This window comes from Neopsephotus bourkii, unplaced genomic scaffold, assembly GCF_033783945.1.
Source record: "Neopsephotus bourkii isolate Nb327-2 ecotype Australia unplaced genomic scaffold, CSIRO-AGI_Nbou_v1 NB_1154, whole genome shotgun sequence".
In the NCBI taxonomy this organism is placed as follows: Eukaryota; Metazoa; Chordata; class Aves; order Psittaciformes; family Psittacidae; genus Neopsephotus; species Neopsephotus bourkii.
The window spans coordinates 3,316,963-3,339,230 of NW_026901640.1; the positions used below are offsets into that span (position 1 = coordinate 3,316,963).

The window sequence follows — 22,268 nt, forward strand, 5'->3', positions numbered from 1 at the left end:
TGTATTACTGTCTCAAAATGTAATAGAAATAGTTCTGATGAGAATCAGTCCTGCTGAACTCCACCCAGCTTCTTGTTAAAAAGAAATTCCCCTCCTTTTCTTCTTGAGGGTGAAACCCGAATGTGTTCACATTAGAATATGAGCTAATAAATCTTCAAAGTAGGTTTGTGTTGTTTGTTAAATGTACTATAGTCAGCTAGCCAACAGGAGTATTCTAAACTTTAGTTCTGTATGAGGAAGGAATAGAAAGAGCCACAGGCTCCAGCAAATTGTAGGTGTGAAATTAAACTAAAAATGCAGAACAAAACACAAAACAAAGCAAAGCAAGGAGGCAGATCTTTAAGATTACACTTTTTGGCATCGGAACTCAAAAGACTGTCGCTATTGGTCTGTAGTTTCTTTGGTTATGTTGGGTGAAGTAACCCATGATGAGTTTTTGTGGCTTTATTGGGTCTAAAGGAAAGTGAAGCCTACCACATTACAAAGAATGCTTTGCTTTTGTAGTACTTACTACACAAGGAAGAGCAGACACTGGTAATGAAAAGGAGGATAATGCCACCAACCGTGTGTGCTGATGTATGCAGAGCTGTATATGGTGCTGCTCAGAATCCTCAGTTTCCTCTTCCTCTCTCTACTCCATTACAAACCTATGGGTATACTACTTTTTTTGGCTAGTTTATAAAACCCTGTGTTACTTGAGTCATACATTTATGGCTATCAGAAATATCTTTGTATTTTTCAATGTAGTTTAAGCAATTAGAACCTTAAAAGCGAATACGACATTGCCCAGTACAAACGATCACACTGAGGAAGATACAGGAGCACTGCCACAGACTTGGGATTCTACACCTAATCCTACCCGCTGATACTTGTCCTTTAGTGGCTTACTCAGCCATGCACACTTTCTGACAGCCCCAGAGCATGGAGTAGTGGTATTCTCATGCACACAGACAGCCGTGTGTTCCCAGTATGCGTTGGCTCTCTGTCAGTTCAGGCTGGTTAGAAGTGCACTGGAGATTTCCTTGAATTGCTTGGATATGTGTGCTGGAGGCACCGTGTTTCCAGATGCCCGTTGTCAGTGATGCCATCTCCGTGGAAAACTCCATTTCTTGTCTTATCTGGAAACTAAATTCTTTTTTTGGGGAAGAGGATGGGGAAAGTCACATTTTGTGCTCCCCCCCGGTTAGCTTATACTGCATTCATGCGGATGTCTCCAAAAGGAATTTCTGTAGCTGTTTCGGGAGTAATGCTTTTCAGAATACGCTGTTGGAGAGAAAGCAGTATTAGAAATCAACTGATTTTAGAGGTTATACATAATGTGACAGCCATTTGGAAAGAGGTTTATAATAAGATACGAATTTAGTTTGAGTTACGCCTCAGGAACTACAACGCAAAGATGTTTCAGGCTTCTTTCATCTCAGCACCATGAAGATATAAGGTGCTACAGAAGTACATAGTATTATTTTTGTTTGTAACATATCATTTGAACCAGTGTTTGACAGCTGTTGTATTAATGCTTTAGGACTTTGCAGTTCACTTGGATACCCTGAGCCAACTGAACATACTATTTCTGAACTGGTAATTACATAAATATGTAATTGTAAATCCCAAAAATGCTGTCACAGACTTATGACAGCATCATCGTTACCTCCTTAAATGTTCCTGGTGTGATGACCAACCGATACACCATGTAGATTGGAATGAAGATGACAGAAGAGGTTCCTATGCAATAACCCACTACTGTGGTCCAGTAGGGATAGTTATAATCAAAAAGCCGTAGCTCAGGAGGGTTGGACAGGAAGCTGCAAGTGACAAACTGGGAAAGGAAAAAGAGGAAAGTGTGATTGTTCCATCTGGTATTTTGATGGCAGACACTTTAGCAATTCCATATCCCAGCATAGCATTGAACTAAAAACCACAAGTAGGATTAAAAGGTTGTCACTGAAAAAAATCCTAAATGACATTAGTATGGAATTAAAAAAACCCAATCAAACAACCAGAAACCCAAAACTAAAGAACCCTCCAAACCACTTCTGGATACGCAGACTTTCCTTCAGGATGTTTAAAGGAGCTTGAGTGCTTCAGGGTATAGCCCAGCCAGGCACTGAAAGAGCCAGGTAAAAAGGCTCACATGAGTTACTTATTCTGTAAATACACATGGATGTGTTTGTTGCCTGAGAAGCATTAGAGACACGATTCAGGACCACACTTGTACATTTAAAGGAAAAAAAAAGATGTTAGATGGGCAGAATCAGATTGATTGATACCAGTGCGCAAAATTTCATCCAGTTACCCTTCTGTCGAGCCCTATAACTTGATTCCAGCAAAGGATCCCTTCCAGAAAGGTCTCATCTTCATTTTAAGCCACCAGAAATGGGACGTGTAGAGTTTCCCATTGCCACTTGTCCTACATTTAATTATGATCAGTGTCAATTCTGTTTAGTCTGAATTTAACTCACAGCCACTGTGGTGGTGCTTTATGCTGTTCTTTATTGGGTTGAAGCCCCTTTGAATACTCTTTGAAATACTATTAAGAGTACTTACCTGTGGTAATAACATTGGCTGTCAGCTTTTTCTGTGATAAGCTATACAGATTCTATTTTTTTTTTCCACTGTTACTTATTTCTACACAGTTTGGCTTTTCTGTGGTATTTTTCCAGAGCATTTCAGTTCTTCAGTAGCTTTTACAAATGTTAATGCTAGTTTGGATACAGCATTCTGTTATCAGCTCGATTGATGCTGTTAGATCACTTTCCAGTGCATAGCCTTCGTGAATGAAAATTGCCCAGTGAATCAACAAATACTTTTAGTTGAATATCACAGGAATAATATTTGTGACTAGCATTGGAAGGACATCTGATTCTATCATTAGAATATCAGGATTAACAGCAAAATTCCCATACAGAAATAACCTGCTATCTTCTGGGCTTCTCTTAGTTTAGTTTTGTTTCCACGGAGAGTCCAAATGGCTCTGCCTGGTAACCCCATCCCCAGAGCCATGTTCCTCCCTGTTTATTTTACTGCCTTAGGATCACAAAGAGGCCAGGAATATAAAAATTCTTTGTGGTGTCACCCCAATTTATAGCCTTTTCTTCCCTTCTTTTTCTAGGGGTAATAAAATGATAATCTGTTAATGATGCATTGACCATCACAAGTGTTTGGAATTCACTCTGTAGGTCTTACACCTACGTTCTGTGCTTTATAAACTCCAACTTGACCTGCTCTGCTCCTGCTAAGGCTAGTGGCAATAAAAGAGAGCGTGAACTAATTTTGGATCAGGAAATGAACACTTTATGTTCAAATGTTATCAATAATCCTGCCAAGTCAAACACTGGGACAGTGCTTCCAACTCGGAATTACAGATTTATAAAGGTTGTAATTAACTGCTCTAAATTCTAAGTGGAATATTCCAGTGTTGTCAGTCAGCGGGTGCTGAGGCAGTATATTTACTTACCTTGGCTTTCCTCCCCAGGCAGTATATTTTATCATCATCTTTTATTGCCTCATTTTGCTGAGGTAAACATAAAGCAACAAACCAGTGTAACTTTATTCAGCAGAGAGGTGGAGAACCCAGCCTTACTAACAAAAATCCTTAAAACAGTGATTTAGTAACAAGACCTTGCATTGGATTGAGCCTTTTTGAGTTAACAAAAAGTGTTACTAAAGACCTTCACCAGGAGATTCTGTAATGAAGCTTTTAGAAGTCGAAGGAGCAGCATTGCTCCGTGGTAATTTTCTGGTGCTGGAAAGAAAAAGCTATAAAGGAAACTCACCAAAAGGAAGATGGGACTAATCGCTACCCAGCAAACTCGCCAGTACCAGCCTGGGGCAGAGCCTAGCATTTCTTTCACATCGTTGCAAAACTGGGTGATGCCTGTGGAGACAAGTGGGAGGAGAGTAGTAACAACAGATGTAAGCCTTTGGCAAGTAGATGCACAGCATGTTGTATACACAAGTAAATCTAGACTCCATAATGGAAGACTGTTTTGTTTCTGCAAGTCTTAATTATATTAAATCCTTAATTCTGCGTTACCACTCTTGTTGCATTTAGATGTCTGCAGAGAACAGTTAATTCTCATGGATTTAGTAATCAGTGAGTTTGTAAACTTTTTCTGGAGACACCAGTGATCTTGTCTGCTGAACAGAGGAAATACCAGGCTGCAGCAGCTCAGCACTGTGTGTCAGCATGGCAATAGGCATACCATAGAACCAGGACACAGCAACCGCTTCCAGAAACACGACGGTTAGGACAGCCGGACCTGTGGCGTATTCCTCAAACAGCTTTACCACATATGCACCTCCCTGCAAAGGAGACCACACCATCAGTGAACCCAAGATCCAGTGATGGGAATCTGCTCATACTGCTCTTTATTACTGCTTTCATCTGGAGCAGAGCATTCCCAGATGGGTCACTCAGTTCTGTCACTGAGTGGCTGTTCCTGGCAGTGAAATCCCTGAGCATGCTGCTGGTCTGCTCCCTCCCTGTGAACCAGTGGGGCTGCCAAGCAGACGAGTTAAAGCTGAACCCACTGGCAGTTCTAGCTGGATTTTAAGGAGCAATTGGGATTTGATGGGGGTTGATGGGATGGCTTTTTGCATGCCTCCTCTGATGGCATCTTTCACCACCGTGAGTCACAGTTAACCAAACAGGAAATAAATATGGTGTTACTTTGCTTTCTTTGGGGTCTAGAATCATGAATGAGAAGAGCATTGTGTCTTGGAGAGGAGCTAAGTCTATTTGCAGCAAATGCCTTAAATAAGAAGGAAGTTGCACATAAAAGAGCAAGTGGAGTGAAATGTGACACAAAAGCCAAGTATTTTTACTTCTTCCATATGATCATTAAACTCATTACTCAGAATTGTGCTTCTTGTGAAAATAGCTCCACAGGGACTATTTGGTGTGACTGATCCTGATTTGTGGCCTGATTTTATGAGGAAGGTGCAGGAAATCCGTTGCTAGAAATTTTTTGGAGAGCAGCAGCAGGCAATCACAGCATTTTCTAGCAGATGTATGTTCAGTAAAAAAATTTATTAAAAAATTATTTTAAACATTGCAAAAATTAAAATAACAATTAATATGATTTTTGAACATGGGGCTTTGGACAACAAGAAGTAAGCCACATAGAGAATGTGGAAGGTTGCCTGTTCCTGGAGCAGCTGGAGCAGCAGCTGCATCAGTTCTGATGTGGAGCACATCAGAGTTGTGCTGAATTGCAAAAGGATCACTTTGCAGCACATTTCCTAGTGAGATTTACTGTTCCCATTTCACTCCACATACAGATTTCTAATGCATGAAGAAAACAGGCTGGAGATTTAATCTGAATCCTTGAAACTCTTCAAAGATGTCATTAGCAGGAACCTGCCAGTGAGGAAAACTGGGGAGTGGGTGAAATACTTACAAATGTCAAGGTTGCTAATGACCCCAGGAAGCAAATGATGATCAGACCAAGGACAAACAGTTCCCTGCGCTTGCTCCAGACATGGGGGAATTCATCCAGGACTCCAGTAATCACTCCCTCTAGTCCTGCAAACTGAAAAGCATGGAAAAGTCACTGGAAAATAGAGGGTAGTGTTACCTGCCTTGAAGTTATGTTTCAGTGCTTAAAGGAGCTTTAAAGCATTGGAACAGTGGTGTTTTATTCTGCCTGTGGAGCTGTGTGACTGCTGTTTAGACAGGCTTCAGCACTTTTAAACTCTTCAAGGTGGGGATTTAGTCTTCATGGATCTGTAGGGTATGCCTACCATCCAGAGGAAATACTGTATTACAAGGAATAGGGTGCCAGTAAGTCGTAGGTGGCTCAGGAGAATCAAGGTTGTGAAATCAGCTGAGTTCAGCCTTGCTGGAAGGAGTTACTGATTTCCACAGTGTGACACTGACAGGGCATTTAATTTTATTTAAGCCTATTTAGGTAATGGCTGCTGTCTTACATGGAGATGCCAATCCTGCCTTAAACCCTTTAGTGGCAGTGCAGTATTTGTAATTCGGTGTCTTCTGATGCTGGCGGGGGTGATGCCATACACCAGCTACCCGAGAGGTTCACTGCCTTGCACTGCTGTGTACTCACCGTGCTGTCCAACCCCAGCGTGAGCAACATCAGGAAGAAGATGATGGCAAAGAAGGTGGAAGCAGGCATGTTTGCAATGGCCTCAGCGTATGTGATGAAGAGGAGGCTGGGTCCTGGTATTAGAACAGTGATAACTGTTAGCATGCTACTGCTGAGAGGAGGCTATTCGCAACCTAGAAGATTATACTCTATCTTAGAAGCACTTTGAGAGATGTGCCTGTAAACATAACCTACCGGTATCTTTAGCAACCTCTGATACATCTTCATTCCTCATCTCAGCCATGTATCCCAGCACGGTGAAAATGACAAATCCAGACACAAAACTAGTCACACAGTTCACGGTGCTGGTAACCAGAGCATCTCTGCAACAGAAGACCTAACTCGTGTCAGGGAATCAGCATAGAATCATAGAATAGTTAGGGTTGGAAAGGACCTTAAGATCATCAAGTTCCAACCCCCCTGCCAAGGGCAGGGACACCTTGCACTAAACCATATCACCCAAGGCCTCATCCAACCTGAGCTTGAACACAGCCAGGGATGGAGCATTAGAAGGAGTGGTTTACTACAGATGGGGTGAGTTAGTGTTCTGGATGTAGTCCTAGAAAAACTAGGGGAATACAGGGGAAAAATCAAGCAGTAGATTTGAAAGAAAGAAACATAAACCCCAACCCCAAACTCCAAACGGTTGCTGTAACATCAGCCTGACACTGGATTGAATGCTGGATGTACACTGGTGTTTTAGAAAAATAGGATTTACTGTAAGAATATTAAAGAATTGAAAACTTTATTTTATACAAGTTATCCAATGTTATTCTATCCAAGTTATAAATAGTGCCTTTCACCAGCACCGGGTTTCTTTTCTTTAAATAGCCACAGTTACATTTTTAAATTCAATTTGACTTATAGAATCAGGTAGAACTCACTGGTAGCAGTTGTTATGGAACTTGTTGTAGCTGGCGTAAGCCAATAGGACCCCAAAACCTGGGCCAAGGGAGAAAAAAATCTGAGCTGCTGCATCCACCCAAACCTGAAAAATAGTGAAGATCAAGGGAAAAAATGACATAAACCAGAGTGAATGAGTTTGGCATATTGAGAATATCACTTAGCCCTACAAAACCATGTCTCAGTAGTCTGCCTGTATTCCTACTCCTGATGTAACACATATTTTGTTAAGAAAGCATGTTGGATTACAAACATTTATCATAGATCTGTGAGAGTTGTAAATATCCACTGTCATTTTAGTGCCTATTCTGTGCTTATTGTGCCTCTACACTGTCTCGAGTACTCACTGGTAGTTTCACTCCTGACAGCATCTGAGATGAGTTCGCAGTGATTTGCCTGCAACCAGTTTAAGGTGAGAACTTCCTATCCATGATTTTGCAGTAGGCTTGGCCCATCTTCCTCCAAACTCTCTGTGCTCTCTGTGTGTCCTCCAGGCTGACTAGTAGATCATCACTGCCCAGACTTTTCCTACTATATGGAAATGCATTTGACAGTGTGGGTGCACTGATCCTCGGGATTCAGTGCAGCTTTGTTGTAGCCATGACAGATGCAAGTGTGATGATCTCTTTATGAAATGCCTGTTGTACTTGAAAAGTGGCCACAGCCTTAATGAGTATTGTTCCTAAAGTACAGTATCAGTCCTGTTTCCAAAGGTGAAAGTCCTCATTCATTTATCCTCTTTTGATTGAACCATGGAGTTCATTACATCTCATTTCTAATATTCTCTTCCATAGTATGAGGCCATCCTGTATCACCCACAGACAGAGCTCTATCACCATCCAGCAAACAGATTGTGATCTGCTGTCCTCACTTCAGATACAGCCAATACAATATCAATGCCCTTTATTGCTTTTTCTGAAGATGTGGGCCCTTATTGGAGATGCTGCTTTATCAGAGACTGGTGTCTTTTCATTTCCTTTTCATTCGCAACTCTCCCTATCAGCTGGGCAGCAGCAGACTTGCAAACATTAGAATTTTTAATCTTTATATTTGTAGTATTTATTGCTTTGTTTTTTTTCCATCACCCTCCTCACTAGACACTTTCATAGGCAGTGAAGTAAGTGTAGCCTAGAGCCTGATGGACCACTTGTCACCCACAGAGTTCAAAGCTGAATCAGATATTGGAATGCCTGGGGTTTGTTGGTTACCACAGTCTTGTCCTCATTCCTTTGTTTTTGAATCCTGGTGGTCAACGCAGGCCTAACTGATTTATTCCTCCTCTACAGGCACTTAAATGCATTATGGTCATATTTTAGTTGGTGGCTACAGAGAGCCTCCTTGGGCTTATCTGCCAGATCTTGTCTTGGAGGTTGGAAGTTACCACTCTGGTAACCAGCACTATTTACTCTATAAACACAGGCAACTGTAGACACTTGGGCTGCAGAAAAGCCTGCCCAACTGTGTAATGATCCCATCACAGCCAAAAATCCTGCAGCTAGAGCTGTTGTTAGGGCTTAGGAAACTTACTTTGCTCAGTGTGGCTGTCAAGGGATTTATTGAGGGTAGCAGCAATCACAGCTTCTTGTTCAGTGGCACCATTTTCCCAGTGAGAAATTGTTTGGTGGCTTGTTTTCCATCTAACCACATCACTAACTGTGTTCAGCCCCTGCCTGGGAGCTCTGCTCTTAGTTCAAGCTGAACTGAGGGTGAATACTAATCTTTAAACATCTTTATAATTAGAGAAAGAATAGCTTGACTTTAAACAAGAGTATAAAGCCAGGCTTGTAAATCCACACCAATACATCTGTTTAATTACACTCTGTGCTGAAAAGAGACATTGAAGTGTATACATGCTGATGGCAAACAGCAAATCTCTACCCTTTTGTAATGGTTTTTTACCTCAGTGGCCAGGAGTTTCTGCCAGTCAGGTTTCAAGTAGTAGAGGACACCTCTCCAAGCCCCGGGCAGTGTTGCACCTCTCACAAGCAGGATAAAGAGTATGATGTAAGGGAATGTGGCAGTTACCCACACCACCTGTGAGGGGAAACAGGAGCACAGTGTTTGCCAGGGGTAGAAAGTTAACAGTGATAATGAGTTATTATAGTTATTATAGCTCTTAGCATTTGTAACATCCTCAATGTGAGTGTCTTCAGAGGATCTGTGGACAAGCAGCTTGCACATCTATACCCATGCTTTCCCTCAGCAGGGTTGTTCTGGTCCAGAGAACAGTGGTGTGATTTACTGTTGTTACATATTACTTGAATAACAGTAGCAGTCACGCCACACTAAGTGCTTTCCAAATCCATAATCCCTGTCATGAAGACAATCTGAGATCATTCTGTCAAGTTACTTGGCTCTTTTAGAACTGCTGCTAGACTATACTGTACCACGTTGATTCATCCTGCTTTCGCATTCACCTTGCCAGATGTTTTGACCCCTTTCCAGATGCTGAAGTATACGATGGTGAAGATTAGCAATAAACAGAGGGTCAATTGCCAGCTAATGCCTCCCAGGTCATCCAGCCCATCAGACCTGTGCACCTGTAGAACTTGGCGTCTGAAAGAGGAAAGAAAAACACAAGTATAGATATTTTTTAACAGAAGCTGATGTTAAGTCCTGTACTGTTGTCTGAGCTTTACAGGTAGTCCTGAGGCCTTGAAAAGTAGCCTTCAGTCATGTCTTTTTATCTTTTAACTAGTTAATGGGGCAACAGTGATGATACGGGTGATATGGTTTAGAGTGAGGTGTTCCTGCCCATGGCAGGGGGTTGGAACTTGATGATCTTAAGGTCCTTTCCAACCCTAACTATTCTATGATTCTAAATGATAAGTGATGACAGTGGTTTGGAACCCTTTATTGAAAATACAGAGTACCCTCCCATACACCCTAAGCTTACACACACCTACAAGTAAGTACTCAGTGATCTGAATACTTCAGAAGAGGGTCCCATTAATAAGGAGCCCTTCTCCCCCTCCAAAGCAAAGCTTGCTACATATTCCACCAGTCTGTCTGATATCACCATCCTCACTTACATGCACTTACGTATAAAATTCTTCTGCAGGAGAGATGGAGTGTGGGGACCAGCTGACATTGTCCTTGCTGAAGTAGTTTGTGCAGTTGCCTGTGTTCCAGGCATTTGTGCAGCTGGTCCATGGCAGCTCCGTCGTGAAGGAGGAGATGAGGTAGTAAAAGGCCCAAGCCATAATGGTGTTGTAATAGGAGGCTACGTAAAGATCTATTATACAGATGGCAAAGCCAATTCCTAGTAAGGCAGGAAATAATTACATGAAGTAAGTGTAAGTTTTAGGCCAAAACCAAAGGGATTTGTTACCACATCAACTACAATTAGTAACTAAGGCAGCTCTCAGGAGGTAGGCTACAATCTCAAGTATCTACACCAGTGGAATTTCTTGGGGCTTCAGGAACATTCAGGCTCTGATTCCAAAAAAGGATCCTTAAGCAAGACAGAACATGCTTATATAGGGTTTTTTCCCATCTGTTCCCAAATTCCTGGAATTCAGAAATAAGCATCTTGCACTTTCAGTAAGTAAGAGACAGGACCAGAGCTTCAAGCCTGGGAGCAAGAGTAAATGAGCATATGGGACAGGCCCATTTACTCAAAGAGACTCTATGGTAGGACAGCAATAGACATACCAGGCTGAAGATAGGGAATCATTTATTTGTAACAGAAATAGTAGATCTGTATGCTTTCCTGGCCTTGGATTTGGGAATGTTGCACTGTATGAATTACATTTTCTGTTTATTATTGAATATTTCCAGGCTTGGGTCAGAGAACATGGACCCAATGGTTATCTAATCAGTTAGACAGTTGCATGTCATACATATATATGAGAGCACACGCATGTCTTCAAGTGTACATAAAGCTTTATGAAAGCTTTCTTTGTTTTATGGCTTCAAGCCTTACTTTGCTTTAGAAGATCTTAATATTTATTTAAGAAATTGCACCTTTATAGGAAACTCTTCCAGTTATTCTGGAAGTCCCCAGTATTTTCCCCTTCCCCTTCTTTACCTTTGAATATAGGACATATTTTTCTCCAAATGGAAATACACCCATTCCTGTGGTACTGTCCTAGTGCTAGTTCCATATAGAAGAGAGGAATCCCTCCAAAGATGGCCATAATTGTGTAAGGAATGAGGAATGCCCCTGCAAGAAAGAAAGCGGGTTATTCTAACTCTTCGTAGGGCTTCTCTTCCAACAGTACCAGCACTCCATACACAAGAATTCCTTTTATCCCACAGGAAAACTGCATATCCCCTTCCTAGCCACTGTGCCACACTGAATTACCATGGGATTTCTCATAAGAGTAACTACTTAGTAAAGTGAGTAACAAGCAACATTCAGGCCAAATGTCTCACATTTCTATAGCAAGTATACATAGGATTCACCAAAACTGCACTGGCTACAGTGGGTTACAGCTGTGAGAGGGATGGGCTACAGGTGAAATAATTTCTTCAGTAAAACGCCTTTGTTACATCAGGGAGAGAAAAGTCCCTTCCAAGAGCTCCTTGATTAGATTTATAATTTGGCTGATATATCAGTGAGTCGAAGGCTTTGCATTCCTCATGAGCTGGTTTTGACATGTTGGTTTATCTGATTCTAAAGTACTCCTTGGGACAGGGATTGAGTCTGTTCTCTTGGAACATGGTTCTGTACCAACTGGCTCTTGGCTTCTATTTGTACTGACAATTTAGATCTTGCTAACTAGTTTTCTTCCATGTTAATATCTAGCTATTCTACTCCAGTATTTAGGTTTTCCAATACGCTTGCAAAGTAGTTTTCCCTTTGTTGTTTGTTATGTATGATGCTAAAATAAGCCACTAACCCATCCATTTACAAGCAGGAAGTTCAGCATTAAGGAACAGCACACAAAACTAGTCACTGACCTCCTCCGTTCTGATAGCATATATAAGGAAATCTCCACACATTCCCCAGATCCACTGCATAGCCAATGACAGAGAGTAGAAAGTCAATTTTTTTACTCCAGGTCTCTCTATCTTCCAGCTCCATCAGCTGCTGCTGGCCTTCTGCTCCGCAGGTGGTGGAAGTGGTGGTTGTAGTGGTGGTGGTGGCTGCTGGGGCAGTGCACTGGGCATCCTCCACCTCTCCCATGCCGTTGCAGGGAGCAGAGCTCTGCCCCCCTGAATACCCATTTGAGACCTGAGCTGCCTGCCCTTTATCGCCCTGGTTGGGATGGACTTTGTTGCTATCCTCCACCAGGCGCAGGGCAGATTTAGTGTTCCTGACCAGAAGTCCATTCTCTTTACAGTCTTCTCCTTTGTTACAGTCTGAAGCATCTTTCTTGCAAGTCAGTGGCTCAGTCTCTTTCCCTGTTGCTTTTTTTTCCATTTTCACCAGGATTTGTTCCAATCACTTGCACACAGACAGCAGCAGAGTCCCCTTGTGGCTTATCTTCCCACACTTTTATTCCCAGCGTATTCCCAGCACTTTTAGAACTCCTCTTCCATATTTAAATCCATCACACTGAAGGCACAAACACCATCTAAGAAATGAAAATAGTTAAAAATCCATTACAGGGCTTATTGATGCTGTAACTTTTAAGTTACAACTGACAGATTCTGTAATTAAAATGCTTTTGGAAGTAATGAACCATCACAGCATGCAGTGTGAATCATTTAGCAGATAATCCGGGATTCAGTACAGAGAAAGGAAGGAAGCAGTGATCCTCTCCTGCAGCAGAAGCTGCTGTACCTGGTTTATAACCCCTGGGCAGGTTTGCTGGACTTTGTGCACTGTTGGCAGTCACAGTCCCACTGTCTTCTGGTACCACATTCCCCTCTGAACCCTGCTTTCACGCCCAGGGAGGCTGTGGGACTCCCAGGTTGCAATACTGAGGGCAGAGTTTAGTGTGGCTCGTGTTTTCAGTTTCATAAGTTCATCCTGTGTCTTACCCACTCATCCTGTGACCATTTCGAGGTTCACCCAGTATGAAGGGAAAAGAATGAATGAAACAAATATGACATAACAATGGATATACAAATTACATTTCAGGACCACCTCTCTTCAGAAATTCCACAGGTTCTGCTCTGTTTAGCAGCAGACCTAGAAGGTTTAAATGGAAGTTGAAGTAAGTGTTTAAACCTCAGTTGTTTTGCATCAAACGGACTTTTGAGGCTCAGTCAGCACTAATAATAGCAAGGAAAAAAGATCAGAAAACTTCAATTTGATTGGTTTGAGTAAGAGCTAACGTGTGGGTCTAAAGGACAAGCATTGTCCCCAGTTTTATTTAAATCCTTGGGGAAATAAAGGCAGCTTTCCATTTGGATCTGCTAGCACTGCGGTTCCAGCCCCAGGAAGGGCAGTGGGTACAACTGCAAAGAGCAGACTGGGAGAACCCCTGGCTATCCCTGCCCTCTTCATGTGGGCTGGGAGCATAACACAAGGGAAACGAAGCATCCCCAAACAAAGAAAGTGCACAGCACAGATTTTCCTTCAGAACACAAAAAGAACTGTGGGTCAGTAGGTCAGGTTTTGTTCTCTGGTCCTTTGTCAGGGAAGTCAAATGCCCGTAAAAACAGCATTAAAAGCTGCCTGTACTCTTGAAATGGGAGCTGATTCTCTGTGCTCCAAATTCCCTGGGGCAGTAACCTTGCTTTATAGCGAGCAAAGCATTACACAAGCTACACAGATTATTATAATCACATCTGATTTTTCCTTTCAAATCCTTTTACCACCGTCAATAGCATTGTCACGTGCTAGCAGAAGAATAAGCATTACTTTATTTCCCTTATAACTTGGGAAACTAAAGCAGAGAGGGGATATTATTTGCTCATTTGTAGAATTTGCTCATTGCTTTCCTCCTTGTGCAAAGACAGTTTGTTAAACCTCTTCCTAGATATTTACCAGTGTGAGCAGAAAGAGAAGGGAAGCTATTGAGCTGCAAATAGGAGGATGCTCTTGAGGTGAAAGTCACTTGAAGGTGTTTATAACGTTCAGAAATACCTAGTTCTTCAGTTCTTACTTTCATCATATAGCAAGCAGCGCATCATTAATGCTGAATTCTCAGAGCAGTACTTTGCTACCATTAGTTAATCATCCACAAAGACTGAAACATCTTCAGAGTTCCAGAGAAAAATACTATTGCAAAGAACAGGTTTCTGTTTTACCTGTGAGGCTGTAAAACCTGAATGGCTTTGGAGTCTGAAACCATCCCAGAAAAGCCTATGGAGATGAGACAGTCCTACCACCACTGGAGGTAACATAAGAATCCTAGGAAAGGTCACTGCCAATCCTGCCCTCCTATAGAGCATGTTAAATAAGGTAGGAACATGGAAAAGTAACCTGAGCCCTTACGGACTTTACACCTCTTACTCATAAGTGGGAAAGCAGTAAAGGATGTTGATTTAGCTGTATTATCTCATGAGGCTGAGTTTTCCATACCTGAGACTTAAACCCTTACTGTATTTGTGAAACACTTCATTTCTGCACATAAATACTTCTTGGTGCTTTCGTTACAGAGGAGAGGTCATGGAATTCATTGACGATCTGCTGGATCTGTGACAATGAAGACCGTTGTCTTATCCAGATCTGAGCTCCTTCTGGTCTTCTGCAGACCACAGGGAAGAAATAACCCATTATTTGAAATATTGATGTAGAACTTTCAGTAGTTTCAGCCTAAAATATGCAAAATTATGTGTGAACTTTCAGGAGCTTCAGCTGGAATTTGAACTATTCCCTGGGAAATCTCGGGAGTGACAGACTCAACAGTGGTGTTCACAGGGGTATAGTTGGCACATGAAAACACAGCATTTACAGAGTCGGATTTCATTACACTGTAAAAACTGTGGGAGAATGGGCTTTTTCTCCCTCTTGTTACAACTCACACAAAAAAATATCTGTAACTGCTACAAAGGGCACAAACAGCTGCAGAATTAAAGCTCTTGGGGCTGAGAAGTGTGCTAGGATCACTAGAGAAGATACCCAGGAGAAAATTACACCAATAGTGAAGGATTTTGCCCTCCACTTCCATCTCCATGCACCCATCTTTCAGTAGTTACAGGTGCTAGAATGATGATAGTGAATGATGTAAGAAAGGGCAGTTTATTACTTATTTTCCATCTGAGCTGTTGTAAAGCTTGCTCTTACGTAAATTCACATTGGCTTCTTATCACCAGCATAATCTGCTACAGAACAAGGAAAAGCAAGCTCACTGTGTCTTCATTTAGTTGTGATGTGATGTGACTTTGCTCCTCTGAGCAGCACTAAGTGTCTGTGCCTTTTGTCCCTCCAGTAGCTCTGAACAGAGACTCTGGAGTGAGCCCAGAGGAGGCCATGGAGGTGCTGCGAGGGCTGGAGCAGCCCTGCTCTGGAGCCAGGCTGGGAGAGCTGGGCTGGGGCAGCCTGGAGAAGAGAAGGCTCCTGAAGGGGAGACCTTAGAGCAGCTCCAGTGCCTAAAGGGGCTACAAGAAACCTGGAGAGGGGCTTGGGACAAGGGGAATGGCTTGAACCTGCCCGAGGGGAGACTGAGCTGAGCTCTTAGGCAGAAGCTCTTCCCTGTGAGGGTGCTGAGGCGCTGGCACAGGGTGCCCAGAGAAGCTGTGGCTGCCCCATCCCTGGCAGTGCTCAAGGCCAGGTTGGACACAGGGGCTTGGAGCAAGCTGCTCTAGTGGAAGGGGTCCCTGCCTGTGTCAGGGGCTGGAACTGGATGAGCTTTAAGGTCCCTTCCAACACAAACCAGGCTGGGATTCTATGATTACTCTAAAGGCCAGTTTTCTTTTCCTAATGCTGTGCTGTCCAGGAGCGCAGGAGAGGTGCCAGCCCTGTGAACTGCACTCCTCCCTAGCCAAAGAGTGACAGAAGAAGAGCAACCCTCAGCCCTGCTCCAGGGAAGCATCCTCTAACACACAGCACATCCTCCACAGCGATTCCCTGCTTTGCTTGCTTGCTGAAAACACTAGGCTGGCTAATTGAAGCCATATGTTCCTACAAGCTTGACTGGAGCCACCAACGCAGTTCACATCAGCCAAATATTAATTAAATTATCATTTTTGGTTACTCCCACACAGAGCTGAACTCGAACCAGCACTGTGGATGTCAAAGCCCTCTATGCCCCTTGGTGCACAAACCCAACTCCTTTGCCTCTATCAAAGCAGTCCTCAAGGAACATCCCTGTCCTGGGGCCTGGCTCCTTCCTGAGCCGCACAACTGATGGAGCATCGCTTTGTTTATTCCTTGAGGCACGCAGTGACCTCTCGTGGCAGTGTGGGAATCCCTCTCTTTTAATGTTCTGCCATGTAGTAAACCAAAATCCTTCCAGCACTCCAAGACAAAACGGTTCTCCTGTTCTCTGTGTTTTTTAAAGGAGCAGATTGATGTACCCAGGAGATTAAAGCAATTACGCTGAGGTACAGCAAATACCAGATGCTTCAAGGAAAGCAAATCTCAATGCCTTGAGTCACCTGGAGGATACTTTATTTGAGGTGGGGCAGCACTGACTGCCTGAATTCCTCAGCACAAGGGTTTGTTCAGCCTCATTCTGCGTGACTGCATATTCATTGCTTGTCTCCAAACCATCCAATGCATTCTAACTTGCAAAATGTGGGTATTTGCATGCATTTTGCATCATACAAATTACATTCTGTTTTCACTTGCTACTTTTATGAGCCAGTGCTTGTTGGAATGCCAGCTACTCGCTGGGTTACAGCTGTGTTCCTGCATCAAAACCCATGTCTATCACTCACGCAGCTCCTCCATCTGCCCCACTTCTGCCCATTCACATGCTAGCACTTGCAAAGAATTCAAGTGCTTTGAACTCTGAGACAAAAAGTTAACTCACCCTGCTGGCAAACAGAACCAAACATTATAACACATACCTGTTACCTTGACCTAAATCTTGGTTTTAGCACAAAGTATTTAAGATGGTTAAAATTATGTACCTGCTTGACTGCGTATGACACGTTGGAATAAAGATGCTGTTCACGCAGGCAGCTGTATGTAAATACAAAGAGTCCAAGGAAACTGCTTTTATCTAGAGAATCGGGCAAGGAGTTTGTATGACAAGACAGAAATCCCATATCCCACACAGGGAAAGGCTGAATTGTTTCTCTGTGGGTGCTGTTCCCACTTCTGAGCCACAGTTATCAGCCATGACCCCTGCACAACCACAGACTGGGGTGTTTCCAGGTACTGGACCATTTCTGGTCTTCACCCGCTCTCCTCACACAGCCCTGCTCTGTCTTTGCACAGGAGGGAGGTGACCTGGGTGACAGTGAGAACCTTGTAAAGACTGCTCCTTCTAACAGGCGCATCCCTGGTTTACTGCAAGCATGGTGTGAAGGAGCATAGAGCCTTCATGGTTTTGAAGGCCAGGACTAAGCCTTTAATCAAAGTTATTCTGGGATAGCTCTGATGTGCCCAAGCTGTGAGGAGTTGTTAGAAGATAAGTTTCGGCCAATTAAATCTTGAAACTAGATTAGGATTCATTTTACCTGCTGTGCGCCGTACACAAGCCATGCTTAGAGTTCATAATGCAGGAAATAAATGCCCTTTGCTTTTTGGCTGTGTTTGTATATACTGATGTCACTAAAAAATGAGCACCTAGAATATCCTTTTCTATCAGCTTGTTTCCATTGTGAGCTGATAGCAAATGCAACACATTCCATTTCAGGTTTCAAAACCTGATATTCATAAATACATAGTAGAAGATACAGAGTTCCAGCTTTGGGAGGGTTGCCTGTAACCAGCAGTATTAGGTGCAAAGCAGATGCAAGCTGATGTCTAAACTGCCCTCAACAACAGAAAATTCATTTCTTCAGGGTTTCGGGTTTTAGCTATGCTTCTGCAGTCTAGTTGAATAGAATCAGAACTGACTTTTGATGAAGAGTGATCAAAACTCACTGAAATTAATGGGTCCAGTGAGCAGGTCTGATCCTGGTGACAGTCATTTTAAATGTAACTGGATTGGGTACTTCTGCACACCACTAATGTGTATTCTATAAGAAACCTGCAACTTGTAGATGACCAAATAGATCCTATATCTGCATATTTGCAATTCTCCAAGGGCTTGCTTCTTACTAAAACAGAATAGAACTGTACTCAACAAGTAATCACACTGAGGTAGTGGGAGAGTAAAAGGCTACTTACCAAGGTAAGAATGGCATAAGTAGTGAGCTGTCTCCAGTTAACTTGTGTATTCCCAGATAAGGCTAAATACAAGTAAGATGTGAAAGTAATGCCTCTGAAAGGAATAGTACTGGGGGAATGTAAACCTGTGCTGTGAGTTTTTATGTCCCCATCTTGTCCATCTTTCAGTCTGAAATTAACAAGTTGGCAAGAAAGAGAGAATTTACCTTTAAGCATGTGTTGAGAAGACAGATGCTGTGTTGTAGTGGGAACGCTGCCAGATGGATGACATTTAACAAACAGGGAGGAGGGGGAGAAAACGCGTTTTGTGGCTCGAGAGTGTCTACATGTAGTGCAAGGAAACAGATAAGCGCAGAGGGAATGACAGTCCCTTTGTATTCTTCCTCAAATTATTTATATAAACTCGAAGGAAAAGTCATCACAGAGCAAATATCACCAAATAGAGCAGAGTTCCTTAATGGAACTCTGCACAGGCAAATTAACAGGCATGGTGTTTGAAGTGAGAGACCTGTTTGCAGACGCAAGTCAAAGCCTGGCTGCATGCATGTACTTGTTTGTAATGTTTTGACCTAAAGGAAGTAAAGAAACAGTCACCATTGTTTCCAGATGATGTTCCTTTGAAGGAGATTTGTTAACAGCTATCTCTAAATTACAGCCCCTTTATACAGGCTCCAAGTTCTTTATGAAACACTTATACCACAGACGGGCTTCGTTATGTTGTGTAAAATCTATGATAGAGATTGCCACATCAACAGAGCTGTTTCGGAACAGAGTTAAAACACCAGCATCAGAAAGGACAGCGGGATGCAGAATGAACATTTCTTTAGGCTCTTAATTCCTAATGAAAACTGGGTGGGTTTTATTTCCATGGGGGAAAGCAGGAAAGAGCTTAAATACACCCCATCCATTTCCTTGTGGGAGAATAACTTAGGGGGTTTATTAAATTCCAGTTTTAGGACAGTTTTTTCTTAATTTATGTAACCATTTGCAGCTCAGCACACCCTGTCCGATTAGAAAACAGACCACAACAGACACTTGCTTTATGCCAAGTGCTCTCCGAGAAAATTACCATCAATTCAGTCATGGATAGCACCAGCAGATGAGGTCCCAGTGCCTGGACCTTCCCTGGTAAGTGCCTGACAGCTAAAAACCCACATGAAGAAACTCCCACAACGCTTCCAAGAATCCAGATCCAGTAAATGCACGATCCTTTCCCCCCAGAGTTTCTTACCACACCAAAACATGTTTTCCATGACTATTTATATATCCAGTTACATCGCATTCCTCACTTAAACCTCCATATAACTTGGCAAGCTAACCAGCAAGCAAGTTGTTTCAGCACTAAACATGATTGACTATAAATCTATATATGACACACTCTTCAGATTTATTACTTATAATAAATCTGTCCCATTGAGTTAGATAATTTACTGTGCTGGAACAGTTTACCTTTTAAAATAGAACTTTATATGGTTATTAAAACTTACTTCATATAAAATAAATAATAGTTTGCATTGATTTCTTCCCTTCAGATTCTGCTTATTTTTCCTTATAGTTTAATGCCTTTTTGTAAACTTTAAATAAACTTCATGCTCATAATGCAGTTATGGGGACTGTGAAAGCTGTAATTTCAGATTGTCATAACATGTTCTGCTACAGGCATTTGACTCCCAACATTCGTAACTGCTGGACAAGTGCCTGAGCAATAGGGAGTAGAGCATCAGAACAGCAGAAAAGCAAGAAAAAGCATTAAAGTTTTAAGACAAAATCAAAACAAACTTTCACCAAAAAAAATGGGGTTTTACCCCCAAAACCTTTGTTAGATGTACGTTTTCCCAAAGCTATAGAAATACTCTAAGACCTTAAAAGCTCATTTAAAAAGAAGCAAAACAGTGTATGCATTCTAGACTGTTAGTAGTAGTTCAGACTTTATAAGTGGAGCTGAAAGAGGCAATAAGGAGTAGAAGTTAATGAAGCTCTGCTATCTGCTTGCTTCAGAAGGTAAGCCCTGAAGACAGCATCTCGAAGTCTGTCTAAATTCATAAAGTGCTCAGAAATCAGTGATAAAAACAAACTCATAAAGTACCTGTCTTTGGGGTCGGCTTGAAGCACTTCCCTTGGAGTTATCCCAGCTCGAGTAACCTTCACCCACATTTACTTCAGTGTCGGGAGCTCAGCCTGTGGGCAACTCAGCATCTTGGGGAGGTTTTTGTACCCCAGTCCCCCTCACATGGTCTGATTTCCAGATAATCTGCTGCCAAAGAGCTCTTGGAGAATTTTTGCGTCACTTTAGTCAAATAAACTTCATGTTTCACCAGGGCTGCAGCTCAGTTTTCCTCCTAGAGGTGGGTGGCTACATTTGTCTGCTCCGATCGGTTCAAAAGAGCAGGATCCAATGAAGGCAGAGGGAGAAGGAGGGAAGCTTTCCTGGTAAGGGACAGGTTTGCTGGCTCTTGTTCCAGCTATAAATAACAGGATGGGGATGATGATGATAATGGAGACAGCAAACAGGGTGGAAGTTTTGAGGGAATCAGTAAATGACGAGTTTGCAGGTGGGTCTGGGAATTGAGGTAGGGGAAAAAAAACTGGGATCTGATCACAATAAAAGGGCTTGGAAAGAATAACTTCTGTTGCTGAATATTTACATTATTTAACGAAGAAATAAGGTTTAGTTGTGGTTTAAAGCCTTAAGTGCTGATTCTTAAAAGTGTTTTGGTACCTTGGTAAGCTCAACAAGTGATTTCCTTGCTTCCTACTACTCCTTCATATCTCTCAGCCTCTGACACATGCCGGGTCTCCAGCTTTTTTCATCCAGGATTTCTTCATTCCTAGACTTTACCATGTGTTTATAAAGAGTCATAAACCACAAGTCAGTGACACAGTGCCATGGGTTAGGTGACAGATTTGGGAGAAAACAAGTGGAAAAGCAGAATGGGGACAACTGAGCCTAGCGGATGGTTGGAGCAGCAGCAGTGCTGCTGTGAGTTGGTGCCAGTTTTCAGAGACTTGCTCCAAACAATTGAAAAGAAAACAAGCTCTGAGCACTGGAAAGCGCTGGGATATAATTAGCGCTTTCCTTTCTCTGTCTCCTGGTCCCTTAATGATAGCAGCAGCCAGGCAGCGGCGTGGCACTTGCACCATCTCAAGGATAGCTCAGGGATTGCAATCATAAACACCCAAGTTTTGGCTTTCCCGTTAATTCTTGTTGGCAAGGTGTTAAAACCACTGTGTCAAATTAAGTTTGTGGCCTTCAGTTGTATCAGAGATCCATTGATCTTTAAGTGGAAATAGCACTAAATCATCCGCTCTCTGCTGTGATGAACTCCCCTCCTGTACTCTCCTTTCCAAACTAAGCAGCTGTGGTTGTGTTAATCTCTGCTTAGCTGCCCCAAAGTCAGTGTCCTTGCAGCCTGTAATCAGTCACAGTGTCCCCTGGTTGTCCTGCTCTGTAGGGTTTGCAAGGACAAAGACTTGGTGCCTCAGCCTTTCTGAATGTCGAAGTACAGCATCTGAATGCACAGGTTCCCAGCTGTGGGTTAGCCCCTGTGCTTTGCATAGCAGGTTTTTGCTTTCTTGGGATACGGGAGGAATCTGTGCCTTGCTTTCATGCAGATTGCCAGCTCACTACTGCTGGGAGGTGGGAATGGATTTCCCAAACTCACTTTTTCTACCCTTTTACAAGAAAAATTCTTTTTACTTTGGGCCCCTCTTTACATGATTGTAGGGGGATGGGTTAAAAGTTTTAGGGCATCATAACCTTTGAGGCTTTTTCTCCATCTTGGTCTCTGCTTAGAGTAGGCTCTTCTAGCAAGACCTCAAACACTGCTGCACACCATTCACTTTGGCCAACACTTGCAGTTAAATTACTTTCATAAGCTCACATCAGTGGCACCCAGCATCGCCATCTGGTTACTTCTGTAGGGCAACACAAAGCTGTAACATGACAAGAGGCACACTGAGAACACAAAACCACCTTTCATGACTTACCCTGCACTGCTTGGTCAGTTGATGAGTTTTTTCTCATTAATGGCTTTCGCAGCAGCATGGGGGTTGGTTTGCAGTTTCTTACCAGTCTGGAGCCTTTGGTGCATAATATAAATGACAGACTTGGGATTTCAGGCAGAGCCCTCCACTTGATC

The 22,268-nt window shown here is 42.6% G+C and overlaps 1 protein-coding gene across 2 annotated transcripts; it reads right to left on the reverse strand.

Moving 5' to 3' along the window:
* Positions 1 to 384: 384 nt before the first annotated feature.
* On the reverse strand, positions 385 to 20,805 carry SLC6A4 (solute carrier family 6 member 4). Of its 2 annotated transcripts, none has more exons than XM_061363527.1 (14): positions 20,216 to 20,805; positions 11,913 to 12,529; positions 11,038 to 11,172; positions 10,050 to 10,269; positions 9,425 to 9,563; positions 8,907 to 9,041; positions 6,989 to 7,092; positions 6,300 to 6,427; positions 6,066 to 6,178; positions 5,400 to 5,531; positions 4,203 to 4,302; positions 3,774 to 3,874; positions 1,649 to 1,816; positions 385 to 1,263 (listed from the first exon to the last, which is right to left on the reverse strand). In XM_061363527.1, exons 2-14 carry the CDS (start codon positions 12,373 to 12,375, stop codon positions 1,189 to 1,191), a joined length of 2,013 nt encoding a protein of 670 aa, XP_061219511.1. In that variant the 5' UTR covers positions 12,376 to 12,529; positions 20,216 to 20,805; the 3' UTR covers positions 385 to 1,188. The 2 variants fall into 2 exon arrangements, with proteins under 2 accessions (XP_061219511.1, XP_061219513.1); XM_061363529.1 differs by lacking the exon at positions 20,216 to 20,805 and adding an exon at positions 18,336 to 19,077.
* Positions 20,806 to 22,268: the final 1,463 nt, after the last annotated feature.

Coding starts and splice junctions, on each gene's coding strand:
- SLC6A4 (XM_061363527.1), bottom strand. CDS start 12,375: ATGGAAAAAAAAGCAACAGGGAAAGAGACTGAGCCACTGACTTGCAAG. Junction 10,270..11,037: donor AATATGTCCTATATTCAAAG/GTAAAGAAGGGG, acceptor CTGCCTTACTAG/GAATTGGCTTTGCCATCTGT. Junction 4,303..5,399: donor CATTAGCAACCTTGACATTT/GTAAGTATTTCA, acceptor TCTCCTTTGCAG/GGAGGTGCATATGTGGTAAA.